This window comes from Scomber japonicus, chromosome 14 (assembly GCF_027409825.1).
Source record: "Scomber japonicus isolate fScoJap1 chromosome 14, fScoJap1.pri, whole genome shotgun sequence".
Classification (NCBI taxonomy): domain Eukaryota; kingdom Metazoa; phylum Chordata; class Actinopteri; order Scombriformes; family Scombridae; genus Scomber; species Scomber japonicus.
The window spans coordinates 20,488,116-20,503,750 of record NC_070591.1 but is presented as its reverse complement, the minus strand read 5'-3'; the positions used below and the strand labels follow the sequence as shown (position 1 = coordinate 20,503,750).

General features: G+C 36.4%; 1 protein-coding gene across 1 annotated transcript in view; it reads right to left on the bottom strand.

Annotated features, from left to right (window-relative positions):
• Window positions 1-15,183, bottom strand: part of adgrb3 (adhesion G protein-coupled receptor B3) — a 111,862-nt gene extending 96,679 nt beyond the window's left edge. Inside the window, exon 1 of the mRNA XM_053332574.1 lies at window positions 14,430-15,183. Within this exon, the coding sequence (XP_053188549.1) occupies window positions 14,430-15,183 (754 nt within the window). The remainder of the gene's footprint in view (window positions 1-14,429) is intronic.
• Between the last annotated feature and the right edge of the window lie 452 nt (window positions 15,184-15,635).

Here is a 15,635-nt window from a genome sequence, read left to right as displayed (position 1 = left end):
ATTGTTGCCCTTCTACTTTGGCATCTGTTTTGTGCCAGTATCTCAAATAGGGCATCATCAAATATAGATGCCTGAATTAATACATTTATGAACCTGTGAATCAAAATATTTAGCTCATAAACCAAAACTGCAATGCATTTGTGTATTTATTTTATAAGCTACATTTCTTATTTCCTTTTCCATCTACAGCATTGCACATGTAGGACCCAAACAATCAGGGCATATTTGTTTTACTTGGCTGCACTAAATGTATCACAGTGCAAAAAACAAGGTTTTTTTTGTATGTGTGAGTGGCCACATGACCAGTTGACGCACAAGGATGACCATAATGACCTCCAGCTATCATCCCCGCATTGATATGTTTTAAAGCAAAGTTTTTGAAAAGAGGAATACTGATGTTGTTGAATGCTGCAGAGTTCAGAAAAGGCTTGCTTTGTTTGGCTTTTAGCTTTTGCAGTGTCTTTTATTTGTGTTTAGCCTTTCATGCAGTCAAACTGATGATTAAAATTCCATCTGGATCTGTTTCCCAACCAGAAAAAAAAGGAAATACAAATGTATAATAAATACAGAAATGATTATGTGCCGTGATTGAATAGCATGAACACATAAAAATAAAGGATTTGAGAGCAACTGACAAAAAAACCCAAATTTGTATTGTTCTGCATCAAAATTACAGCCTGACTAATGTATCAGGCAGCTGCTATTATCGGCCGTTATTGACCTATTACATATAGGTGTCCAATATGTGTTAATATTATTCTTAAGTTATATAGAGTAACAAGCATTGTATGTATTTCTTTCTTATTCAAGTTTAGTGTATATATTTAGTATTCATACATTTAGTGTATGTTTTTGTCATATGTTTTTTGTATAAAATAATTTATCATTATTATACTTCCAGTCAAGTTTACTTTTTCAGTGCTGATGTCATTTTAAGCTTATCGCCCCTCAATTACATATCTTTGTCATAAGTGTTTCACAAGATTATCAGCCAATAGACCAATATCAGAATTTTTTTCCCTCCTATCAGCATTAGCCCCAAAAATCCATTATAAGTGGAGCTCTAATTAAAACAAATGAGGCAATGAATTATTAAAGCAAATGAATACATTAAGTGATTTTCTGCATTTCCTTATTACACAGATGCATAGCACAAGAAAAGTTAATTTTCTATTGTACCAATTCATCCTGAATGACAAATGCAGGAAATGTTTATCAATAGTGACAGAAATAAAATGCAGGTCTGTGGAGGGGTAAGAATCAGAGGGCGATTATATTCTACATTATCACTTCAGTGCCATTTGCTCTATATTCATTAGTTTGATATAATACACACACACACACATACACACACACACACAGCAGCTGTGTATCACGTGACCTCTTTTCATAGATGTATGTTTCAAAGAGACAAAATCAAAGGCTTGTAAAACTGCTTCACACATATTAATGTTTCCTTTGGAAACAAAGGTATCTTTGAATGCACCAAATCAAAGACTAAACTGATTACAGAATGGAGCGAAGAGTTTACACGGCAGCCATATTTGATTTATATCATGCTCACAGTGACAGCCACTACACAGAAGAGCGCAAAACCACAGGAAACACAAGCAAAGATTTTTTTGTTCTTCCAAACAAAAGTATCATTTTATTCTGTCACATGATTATCAAATTGTGATCAAATTAACCATTAACAAATTAAAGATGAACAACAACAACAAAATATGTGAAATTGATAAAAATGACATCTGCTACTTTGCACTTATTCTAACTGGATGCGTTGCAGATGACTAGACATGTGCAGCTAAAATCTAACACAACATAACCATGATGCTAGTAGCTAGTGGTGATTGCTAAATTATATATATAAAGCATAAAAAGTATGTTTCTAATGTTAAATGTAATTTATGAAATGCTGATAATTAATCTACAATGAATATGTCAGCCCTTCACTACTGTCTGAATTTTGAATTATACTGGGATCATTTGTCTTACCCCATGAATATCATTGATAAGAGAGGTTTTAAAGCTTTTATAGAAAGATTTGCATTCACTACCAGATTTAATCAAATCTAAATATGTCCTGTATATGTGACTAAGAAGGACTCATAAATCAAACTGAAGTAACAAAGCAGTGTGAAAGTGTTGGCCAGGCAGCTCCATTTTAAGAATTAAAATTAAGTATGTCAAAATGGTCAGTGATTCATAGAAAGATTACATACATGTCCTGGATTTTCTTACAATGAATAATGTGATTGCATGTTTCATGTGAGTAATGCACGATTCCAGAAATCAATTTGCATCTTTAACTTTGCTGTGGGAACTATGTACAATTAAACTGGAATATAAAGCATTGATGTTCAAGGATAGAAAATCCAAATCCTTGACTGAGGGCTTTTACTGGAAGGCAGGTTTGGGAAATCTGGACTAGATGCGGGGGTACAGTATTGATTCAGTAATCCAAAGTCATCTCCCAAGTGCTTCTGATTCATCTGTCACATTTCATTATGACTCCTCTGCTCTGAAGCTCTTTCTCTTTTAATACAATACTGCAGAGAGCATCTAACCATCTGATGTGTCCCCTATATTGGCTGAATGGACGGGCTCTCTGCAGCAGACTTTCACAAATTTGGTGGAGTGTGATTTGCTCATTTATAGTGTTTACAGATCTCGCCCTAACGCTGCCATTGAGACTTGGAGGAGATTGTGAGTAAATTAACAATTCATGATTATTTAAGAAAAGAGCATGTTTATGATATGAAATATTCAAGCAGTGTAATTACATTACCTATGATAAAGAGACAGAAATAAGGGTTCTTCATTTCAGTACTTCAAGCCACTTTGTTAGACTAATGCAGGAAACCACAGAAGCTGTCCTCTCAGTGGAAATGGCAGCATGCGTCATTTAATTAAGCAGGTGAAAATGAGCTAAGTTTATGTTCAGATCCAAAAACAGGATGTGTGACTTCCTAAAGCACAAATAGGAGCATGACTTTGACATCACAGACCATGGGTTTCTGTTAATAGTCAACATTGGTTCCCTTCAACTATTATGACAATCTTTTCCTAACCATAACCAAGTAGTTTTTGCTGCTAAATCTCAACCACACTTGACTGCCTATATTTTATGTTGATCCATTACTGTTGTTATTATTGCCATAACTGTCAGTGTCTGTGAAAAATGTGGTCAATCCATCACTTTGATGTCAGTTATAATGTTTTAAATCTACTGGATAGACTGCCATGAAATTTTGACCAAAAATGTATGGTTCCCAATGTACTGTATGAATCCTAATGTCTTTGGTCATCTCCTATCCTGATCCATTCCAATTTGCCCATACTTTGGTTTATGATGACATATCTGCAAAACTAATGACAATCAGCTTATATTTTTTGTTTAGTTCCAATTAGAAAACATAACCATGTTAATATGCTAAACTAAAATGGTAAATATTAGTGAATTAACAATGCTAATGACCTTAACAGCTGGCCTGTTAGCTTTAAAAACGCTCATATGAGTCATGTTGGTATAGGTCCAGACAATGATTTCCAAAAGACAGTGGATACAAGCTATCTTGCCAAAAGACAATATCCAGACTGCTAGAAAACCAGATTTGTGTCTCAAATCTAATATTAGGACTAACTGTCTACACAGCTTTTTGCAAGTGATTGATTGAGAATTGTATGCTCAGGCATTGTTAACCCATCTGTATTAGTTGTTATTTTTGTAGTAATGGCTCAGTACATTGTAGTTATGTTCACTGACAGAGGTCAAATCAGCATGCTGAAGGCCAGATGAATAATAAAGATAAGCCCTCTCTCTTTAAGCCATAGCAATATCTAGTTGTGGTGAAGACTACCACACCAGACAGCATAAGTGACAAATTATATCAGTATCATGTGCCAGTGGCATGAAAGGCCATTGAAATCTCACACACTATCCAGGAATCTGAGTTCTATCTGAATTCAATGCAGCTATGAATGTGATTTAAATCAGATTTTTGAATGTTGTTCCCTTGTGTCAAGACTTGATGAAATATTCAGATTTCAGTCTGGATTTCATTTCCCAAACTGACTATAACCTTTATTTGTTTGTAATAGGGATCTTGTTATTTCACTCTATAAATCCAATTGGGCCCCAATCTTCTTTGACATTTTCAACAACTGCTTCCGGGTCACGCAGTTATCAACAGCACAAAGGCATATTTTAATAGTCCTGGTAAGCATTGAAACAGTTGAGCTGTTGGGCTTTTGAATACAGATCATAAAATGTAAATGTTAGCTTTGTTTATTGAGTATCTCTTTTCTACAGTTAAAACACAACTTCATATTTGAGAAAATGTTCAAATATTCCTCTTAAAATATTAATTTTGTAGGATAACCCAATATTTTTAATACTGTAGCAATAAATGAGTTGAGTTATGATTTCCTTATTATTATTATCACCATCAGTTGTAATTGACTATTAAAAGAGACTCACTGTCAGTCGCTCTGTGAGCTGTGAAGGACAGAGAGCTGCAGACAAGATGACAGTCTGGCACAAGAGTGTTGCAGAGCGATAATTTCTGAATCTCATTCTACAGTCTGTTACATAAGACTTCTCCTTGCAGTGAGAGAAGCTCAATAACCACAATGCTCCATGGAAACATACAGGCAGTGCAAGCAAATGTCAGTTGTCTTAGTAAGTGATGGACATTACTGAAATATCTCGTCAGGCGTCTGTCAAGCTTCCATTTGAAAAAAATCTATTTTAAACAATAACAGTTTACACTCACCAACCACTTCATTAGGTACACCTCTACAGTTTCATGTAATCCAATACATAAATTCTGCTTTTACATTATCAGCTTTTGTTGTTGTTGTCAGAAAGGTGATAATTCTACTTTATGTTTGTTATTGAGGTCCTAGTGGGTGTTGGTGGTGTACTAGGGTGTATTATAGTGAATGTGAGTTAGTCATATTTTGCCCAATTCATTAACATACATGAGATGGGAAAAATATCATGAATACTTTTCAATATAATGCACGTCAGTACACCACCATCCACTAGGACCTCAATAATAAACATTAAGTAGAATTATCACCAACAAAAACTGAAAACTTAAAAATAGTTGCAAATAAAAAAAGAGAAAAATAAGCAATTATGATGGACAAAAGAAACCATGATTTTCACATCATATGGCAGTGAATTTATCCAGTACAAATTGATCAAAGCAATAATAATAAATCAATGTTTTTTAGTAATTTTGGGTTACTCTTTGGAAGATAAATGGTACTGTTGCAAGAATTATTTAGTTTAAGCTCAATGCAACCCTTCTAAGATAAAACTACCGTGCCTGAATGCTGACTTGGTTAGATAAACAACGTTCATTGCATTTATTTGTTGCATAGTGCATTATGTAATGCTTGTTTTATTTACTCTGCCATTTTACATCGTCTACAGAACACAGAATGTTCATCTCCAATTGTTTTCAGTTGGCTTGTTTTTACATCAAAGGGAAGGCTTGTGTACAAAGGAAATTCAAGTATTATCATTATTGTGTATCCTTATTACTTCTAATGTCTTTTTATCTCTTTTATGATAAGCACTAGTGATTCCTAGAAGTGAAAACAAAAATAAATTTTTAAAAATCCTGGTTGGTGATGTGTTCATGGTAAAATGGAACGGATGAAAAAGAGGGGATCCAATAATTACCAAAAAAAAAAAATGTCATGAGTACAGTCTGAGCTTCCTTATCTATACCAATTAGTCTGTATTTCCATTATTTGAATTTCAAGAGAACGTTTTCAAGTTCTAAATTGGACAATCTCAACACATTATGTGAATTATTGAGCGGTATTCACCTTTAGCTCATGCCCTTGACCAAACTGCATACTAGAGTAAGTCATTCAAACAGCAGTTATCAGCACTACAGGTCTAATAGATATTGCTGTATATCATATAAGAATCTACATTATTAGTATTAGTATTAGTTTTTGGTTGATCTAAATTCTTACTGCATTGAAAAAAATGTACCACTCAAAAGTTTGGACACGTTTTCTCACTGGAGTGAATGGGAAAATGTGTCCGTATAACAAGTTTTTAAGGAGCGTGTTGATTACATGATATTGTTATGCAGTGCTGATTATATAAGAGTGAATGATGCCCTAGATCATAGTATACCATGTAACTTTAAAGGCTGCATTTCTACTTGAGGACACTTGCCATACTCTGCAGAGGGACTGCCAGTGAGAGCAGTTACAGAGGCCCCTCGAGAGAAAAATTGGATTTTGCCTCCACTTTACCACATAGACAGTGTCTTTGAGTGACAGACTCATTTCCCAGGTTGTGTGGGTGGATGTTTATGCAAATTCCTCTCCTCAGTGGGCTGAAATAGCCATCCAGTGACAGGCCAAAACTAACTGGGATGAAATGCAGAAACATGCAACTGAGAAAGCAGAGGATAATTTGCATCAACATCTTTGGCACCGTACAACAAGGGCTTGATAAAAATTTACCACATTAAGCCAGCCCACACAAAAGTTGGAATAAGATTTTTTTAGGTCATTTGTTTAAAAAAAAAAAATAAGCGAGAAATATTCAAGACATGTGACAGTGTTTATCCACAGCTTCAAAGACTCACCCTCTCTTCAGAACTGCAGGGCAAAGCTGCAACACTCATGTGAATGTTGTTCATGTATGCGTAGACGGATGAATAGCACAGAGACCCACTCTGTAGAGTTTCACATTCTAAATAAATGTGTCTTATGAGAATCACAATTGCTGTTGTCCAATTTTATTTTTACAATGAGCTGAGCGGCTTCTTTCTGCTGTGAAGAAGAGATACCGAACCTTCATTTCACATTCAGTTCTAGCTGGCTGTAATGGAAACAAGTTCACCGTGTTCCCTCTTTCCTCCTCAATGAGACTGCAGGAATATTTTCATGGCAGCAAATCAGAAATGATGGTTAGTATTGAATTATGCATATGATGGCAATAAACAAATCTAATTTGTATAATAGGCAGATGAGACAGCTTTCTTCATCTACAGAGACTCATTAGTTATGTTTGCATTTATATAGAAACCTTTTTGAAGTCAAAGGAAACAACAGCACACAGTGTCTATTCCTTTGATTTATAAGGTCCACTTATCTTTAACTCATAAATTGCAAAATAGAGACTGGATGCTGTGATGTCAAAGCAAGATGTGCAATTACAATTGGAAATGTTTGGTGATAAGTATGTGTTTGCTATTGTGGTGATGAAACAGCACAGTAGCAGACGGTATGGAGGCTTTGACAAGGAGCAGCATCAGCTTCAGTCATGCACACACTACGGCAAAATTGATGCAGCACCAGTGTGCTTCATGGTGAGATATGAAATAAGTTCTCTGCAGTGGAAAAAAGTCTTTAACAGAGAGTGCTTTATCTAAGACTTATTCATTGCAAATGATTCATTACGCAAACAGTCTTTTGCATGAATATAATCTCACTATTCAAGACCTTTAATACATTTCATCGTATCATACAGACTGTTAAGATGCTTCCTGCAGTGCAGTCATTTAAAGGACCACACCATATGTATAAATGGTAGATTAAAAACTGACTTTTTTAATGAAAAAATATGCTAATTGATAACAGAGGCAATTTAAATAAAGAATATGAAATACAGATCAGTAAAGAACTGCCATGTGTCACCTCTTACTATTTAACTTTGTATTTGTAATGGTAAACCTTCAAATCATATGTCAACCCACAGTCTACAACACACTAGTGGTTTAGATTTGTTGCTTTGTGTTATTTCTATTTAATGGGCAAAGCTGAAAGAGTTGAATAGGAGCTTGAATGCTAAACAGGCAAATGTGTGGCATTTCAAGAAGAATTTATGAGTAGTTGTGGGAGTTGCTGCAGCTTGGATACCGGCACACAAATCTGCCACTGTTTGGAATTCATAACAAGAAACATGCATACAGGTAGGGTGCGCACGCTAATAAATCAGACATGCAAGTTTTCTCATTGCTTATGTGGGATTTTACTGGTACAGTTTTGAGGACAAGAGGTGTGGCTGCTTCACATCAGAGAATTAGATAATACATTATGCAACCCATTCCTCTGATTACGCTTCCTGCTGTAATATGACATTATTATAGGCAACAACTGTTAAGACAACTCACACATTTTACGACAATTGTATTTACTGTGGGTTGTAAAATGAAAAAGGGGCACTTGTCACTTCCACTACGATGGAAAAGAAATGGAGATGGGCCGTCTGTTGATGTGCTAATTTAAGAAATGTAGGTTTGAGCCTGTTTGAGCAATATACAGGTAACTTTTACTCTGCAAAATCAAGTCAAGCAAATTACTATGTTTGGACTGTAGAATAAGTTTGAGATCTTAAAATGTCATAAAAATCATTAAAACTAATTATTTTGGAATTGGTGGTAGTTAGAGCTACAACATTACTTTTTGTGTTGGAGGGTGATATCATCATTTTAGAGTTTGAATTTATTCAAGCAGTCATTTTTGGTGTGTAGTCATTGTGTATTTATTTCAAGATGCCTGAAACTCATAAATCATGTCCACACTTTCAAAATTGTATTTCAGGTTTTCTTCCAGACTTCCTGCATTTCCTGTCAGCAGTTCAGCTGTGACAACACCAGCCTTTAATTTACTCTGAGGCACTTGGCAGTACATGCTCTGGTGTAGTGGAGAGTTATCACTCTGACTTCCAATTGTCATGCCGCTGAAACAGAGCCTCAAGACGGAGATCACAAATCCATGTCAAATGAACAACAGTATTCACAGCTGATCTTCATCCACTCAGCTGCCAGGTTAGCATAGCTTGCAAGGCTGGTGAATGGTAGAAGTAGCTCTTTGATATAGTTTGAAATATATAGATAATATAAAAATTCAAAAATAAGACACTAAGCTTGTAAGATAATTTTTTGCAGGTAAATAAAATGCTTCTTTTCAGTTTTAGTTATTTTTCCAATGCTAAACTGTACATATATAGTAAGAAAATGACTATATAAATGACTCATTCTGCATTGATACTTTATAATTTCATAAAGTTATAATTGGCCATTAATATGTGTGTTGTGTGTATCTAGTACAGACACTGTCACCCCACTTTATACTGGTCTGACTGTAGCTTCAACCTAAACTGCTAATGATATAAACAATAATAGGAACATCTTGTCTCTAAGGATTCCAACAATTCCATATTTTCTAAACATATTTTTAAGAGATTATATACTGTAGATTTAAAAAGATAAACTCAACAATATAACTAAATGTTGATGTAAATGTAGCATCTGTGTTGTTATCTAAAGCCCCATAAATCTTAATATTGATTGTTAGGGTTTTCTCTATAATATTAAATATTTATGACCAAATAAGAAACAATTAAAGTTTGAGGGGATCTGAAACTAATCTGCTTCAGATGCTTCAGACACTGTGTGGGTGTGATCACATTTGATTTGACTGACAGAAGCCTGACTACATCAACAAACAACCTCTTGACAGCTGTCATCAGATTTTGATTCAAATGTTGTTGAACTGAAATTGTGGCAAAGAAATAAGTGATGTCATCTTCCTTTCTAAATGAGATCTGTCAACTTAAAAAAGAAGCTACAAGAAAATACATCTTCAAAAATTAGACAAAACTGAAGTGTTCATGTTGGACCCCATCCGTCATACCAGGAAGACCAGAAGAGTCTTTAATGAAGCAATTATCAGAAAGTTCTATGTGGAAGTGCTGTACAAGTTTTATTCTTTTAATCCCTTAACTTGTCATGCAAAAGACAAACCTCACCAAGCGTCATGTGGTGCACCCTTTATTGTATCATAAATGTGTAATGGTTGCATCCATATGTGACAGTGTTAGTGGTTTAAGCAGAACTTCAAACATGGCAATAGTTTTTATAGTTTTATATCAATGTATAAAATGACTGAGGAGTCATGAATTTTACAGGGACCTGGGCCATTTGAAGAATACACAGTTTATGTGTATAATTTTGAGCCAAGCACAGTGCTCACTTATTTAAATGTTCTACTGCATCTTGCAGAAGCTGAAGTAGTTTTTGGTGTTGCGCTTGACCTCATTTAAGCAGTTTTCAGTAAATGTATCACAAAACTGACTGAAATTAAACCAAAGGTGTGTAATTGATTACAGCATTTAACGTACCAATTCCATGCTCATCACCATCTTTTTATTTTTTAGAAAAAGTTAGCAAAATTGAATGCACAATTAACGCACAAAGAAGATGGCTGCTTGGATTCTTCAGGGTCGTTCAGTCTATAAAGATTAACAATGCTGACTTTGTTATTCCCTAACAACTTTTTTCAGTGTTTTCTTCTCAACACAGTTGTCTAAGAAGGTTGAATACAGAGGAACGAATACACAGCACAGAGCTAAAAAGAAAAAAAAAGAAACCAGGTAGAAACTATTGTATCTACAAATCCATGAGCTGTACATGCAGAGAATATTTACTCTAGTCTTAAATTCTTAGTTCTTAGTCTTAGGGTAAATCAGGATATTGAAGATATTCACTATGGCTAAAGACAAATAATGCATGTCTAAGATAAAAACAAACAGATTCAGTGCTGTTGAGCTGAGCTCTCTCCTTCACTGAATTGGAACTAAAATGGCCTCCAAGTGTACTGAACAATGGGGGTGAGCATAATGCAGTGTGACTACTGAGTGACTTGACTCAGATCCAAAGTGAATAAAAGGCCTCACTATGTGAGGCAGCGAGGCTGAGCTGCTGCAGCGCTCAGGACTTTGGCGGGTGACAGTGTATTAGAACGCTTCACACACATTTCATTTGCCAATAAAATCCTATTGCCATTTTCCACATGGTACATGGTCTGCATAGTCGGAAACCATAATGTTCAAATAAGTATCTGCAACTGCACAAATAAGTACCTGCATTTGGTCTTAAAGTGCATATGTTCCTTAGATAGTGTAAGACAAAGCTAGAAAATCAAAATAAAGAAGTGATGTATTTAATAATGTTGCACATGTGGGAGTCAAGTCCGTGTTCGTCAGTGTGAATTATTTTCTCTCAAGTAGAAAACAGAAGATCAGGACTCAAATTTGTGATGTCACAGTCATTTCTAACCTACTTCTTGCGCAAACAGTGAATTTGGAGGCACACTTTGTGTACTCATAAAATATTTATCTGAAATTATGCATACAGTTCTTTGTAGAATTACTGGGTTTGAAGTAAATTATAAACCCTAATCTCCCGAAAGCATCTTACTGTCACTGCCGCCTCTGTCGTCTTTTTTCACCATCACCAATAAGTCAATGACAGCACGGAAATAGGAAGTGGGGGGGTAGAGGTGGGTGCGGGTATATGAACTGAAATGTCTGACAGTATAAAAAATCCTGTTTAGATTGCAAAACTGATATTGCCAGTTTCATTTTAAGCATTAAAAGCAAATAATACAACATAGGCTTTTCAGTGACAATATTTCAGCGAACAGAATGTGATTGTCACGATTTCTTTTGCACCAGACAGTGACAAATCTCTACGGGAACATCACAGTTGGAGGCTTCATTAACAGCGAACACCATGGAGGATGTGATGCGTTCCTCTCAAACAATGCAACTCCTTGACCCTGATCCTCAAAAATTGGCATGCTCCAATAAAACGAGACAAAGAATGAGACTCTATTCCTTAGCCAAGGGCAGACTAGAAAACAGAGCCACAAAACAAGACAATTCCTCATGATGTTGTTAATTTCCTGCAGCCAAGTACAATTTCTGGATCTGGTTGGAAACATATTCTCACATGTCTGGTTGTACTGTGTAAGTGCAGCAGGAATTGTATTAAATTTTTTTCAGTATATTCCTACAATATTTGTTTTATTCAGAGAAACACTCATCTGGAGCCTCTAAAGCAAGAGAGCACTCTAGACACATCACCACGACATGACAGTGCTATCACAGTTACTCATTCACCTATGGTCTGTTTGGAGTCATCAGTCTACTAGTTGTGTGGGATTTAGGAGGACACCCACACAATCCCAGAACATACACACGCACACACACACACACACACACACAAAAAGACCGCAAATTAAATCTGTCTTGCTGTGACTGCCACTGCGCCACTGTGCTGTCTCCTTTTACAACTTTTATTCATGAAATGGAAGAATGTGATAAAAATATAACTGCATAAATGAGTCATCCGTCTAGTACATCTGTTTAGGATTTAGTTGTGTCACTGTGGTTTTCAAAATGCCACAGTATCAAGGAATCAGGTCCATCCTTTGTCTGCCTAATCACCTTAAATAGTTAAGAGCTTTAACCTTTAAAATGTTGATATCCTCCAGTCTGGGTGAAACACTGGTGGGGCATTTCAGTGGCATGGCTGCAGTATACAACCTCAAGCCCCTGCTTTTCTTTGATGTGCACTGAAGCCATCCTCTACCAGGAACTGAGAAGATCAAAGACAAGCAATTTTATCAAATGGAGCCCTTGTCGACTGTTTGTAATGCTTTATTCTTCATCAGGAACACCCACTCTGTCACCATGCTGCCACAAGAGACACAGTGCTCTTTTAAACCCAGTGGTGATATCCCCGTTATCCAGATGAAAACGGATTTATTCAAACCTCCCATCAACCGGCCCTATAAATAGAAGCTTGTGGAAAATCTTCTGAGAGAAAAAAAAATAAGCTGTGCTCTTAAGCTGTTATTAACATGCTGATAGAAAAATGTCAAATGTTATTTTGGAGCAGAGAGTTTTCTGTGCACATAAGCATAATGTTTCCTGGTAATATTTGCAATTGGACCATAGGATTCACTAAATGACAAAAATACACAGCTGAGTCATACTCATTGATGTTACTGCACATGCTACTTGACTGCAGGGTGAGTTGTAGTGGTAATTTGCATCAGAAACTGTATGCATTATTGCTTAAGGGTTCTAGTGTGAGGGTAGGTGAAACCTCCTCAAAATGAGTTGATCATCCAACTTGATAGAAGCCAGCCACTTTAAAATTCCTGTGGAAATTTGGAGTAACTCTTGCAAAAGCATTTAAAAAAAGACTTTAGGTGTAGTAGTTTCTAGATATAATATCTCCAAACTCTTGCATTAGTGTGTTTCAAAAAGCATGACTAAATGTGACGTAGCACATTGCAGCAGTCAGGAGGAGTCGAGCAAACAGCTGCAAAAGATGTTCACCTGTTCTTTTTGATTAGAAAACTCCCACCTGTTCTCCAGGGGGCTATTATTGCAACTGTTATTTTGGTATCACAAGGGAGATAACTCTCCGTGCTGTCATTATTTTCCCCCAAAATCTAAAGGTTGACTCATTATTTTCACTTCAGTGTGCCAGAATGAATGCCACTCCTTTATGTCTCACGCATCTCACCTCTGAAAAATGTAGCGTATTTCTCTGGTCCCCCCTCCTTCCCCAACTACATATCTGTTAAAATGCACGCAGCTATGTGTCAGGAAAGGCTTCTTTTGTAATTCGAAGACCTAAACATGTTAACTACATAACCCCTCTCTGCTACTTGATGACATTAATGAACACAATGATTATCACAGCCTCTTTACTTTTAAATGTTCTTTCTAGCTGTCTACTTGTGAATGTGTAAAATTGTAAGTTCACATGTGGATTAAAACTGCAAGCACATCTAATGCTAATGATTACAGATGTTTTCTTCAGTCAACTCTTAGCTGTTTGTTAATTATTGCTCAATTCCAAATTGCAGTCAAAACACGTTGCATTGCTCTATGGCAACACTAGATAAGCACCACCACTATATAATAAAACTTCTATAAAAATACAAAAACTCTTCTATTATAGAACTTTTTTTAAAATTTCCATTCTACAAATTTGACTAGTTTTTTTAAACTTAATTTACAAGTTTTAAATGTTGCATTGCATGAGTAATGGGGTCCAATATAAAGCTGCTGCATCCATGATCCTAATAGTTCCATGTGACTGTAAAACCTGAGGACATGTCCATATTGGCCACTGTTGGTCCTCTTATGGATGACACTGACATAAATGTATAAAGCACAAAAAAATTATCTTTGGATTTGCAGCCATTTTAACTCTGTGGTGATGTGTACAAAAACAGCCATTTTAAATTCACAGCAATGATAGTGCATTTTGAATTCAGTCCAACCAAATGAAAGACCCCTTTTTAGTGGTTTGGTTTTGTGTTGGTGTGGTCTTTACTACACCCAACTCCTCTGGCAGCTTTGTTCTCCAAGTTGACACATTTCTGAGCGAACTACAGCCTATACATCTATGTGTGCTCTTTGTTTCATGGGCCATCACACTTCAAACATGCAATAAGGGCAGAGAGAGGGAGTGATTGACGTGCACATTTGACTGACATGATTACTATCTTATCTATGCATACAGTAGTCCATTAATTCTACATCTATGTCAGCATATAGGAGAAAATGACAGGATACTCACCTTCTTTAGGAGGCCGTTTCACTTCTGCACTCAGATTGCAGATCTGCCCAGCTTGTAGTTGGGGTGACAAGCAGCCCTCCGTTTGTGGATTTAAAGGTAATACCACGTTGTTCAACATGAGCATACTCTCTGATTCTCCATCGCCTAAGTGCTGAGGGCAAGTGCATTTTGTGTACACGATCCCACATGTCTCCACTGTCCCCTTCTCTAATTTCAGGCAGTTTTCCAGCCACGTACAAAGCACTTGACACCCAAACTGGCTGGGGCTGGCCTTATTCAACACCAAAAACTCCACAATAGATTTCTCCTCCTCATCAAGCTTCTGTGGCGTCAATCCGTTATAATCATAAGGGAAAACTCTCCGGAGTTGGACAAAATTCTTGTCATACAGCAAAAATACATAAATATTCTTCGAATCGCACAGGTACACTATAGACTCGTTGACTTTCAGCAATTCATTGATCTTTTCATGTGAGTAATGATCAAACTGATAAGCAAGCAAAGAATATTCAGAGCAGCTCAAGTCTCGCTTGTATAGCTTCAGGTAGATGCTGTATTTGGTAGGGTCTGGGTTCTCCAGCGTCCATGTACAGTTTGTGTAGTTCTTAGGAAACATTTCAGTCACCGAATATGATCCATAAATGACCCCCTTAACCAGAGTGGAACACCAATAATCTTGGGCACCAGTTAATCCAAACATAACCAGAAGATAGGTGGAAAATATATAAATCAACAGGTTTCGAACAGCCTTCATCCTATGTCATTTGGCCTGTAGGGAGAGAATGACACAGAGGAATGTTAGGTCACTGGAAACAAGCGAGATCATCTCTTATCAAGTCTGATTGATGTGGTTCACACATTTCTTATCACATCTACCCATGAAAATGGGGGGAATGCCACAGTAACCTCAGCAACATGTCTTCTGCATCCCCATGCTGCCTCCTTCATTACTATACTTTGTGCAAACATTGCCACCTTGTGGCTGCTTCAGTCATTATTTATTTATTTATTTATTTTTAGAATTTTTTTAAAATTTTATTTTATGGGGGGTGGCGGGGTGCAATAATGTAAGTCATTTAGACATTATTAATTGGGTCGTATCTGGTGTGGCACAATCCCTGGAGATATTCAAACATAGCTGTTTAGAATATCTGACATCAAAAGACAAACAGTGGAAGCGGTATCCAAGCCGGCTGAGTCCTCGCA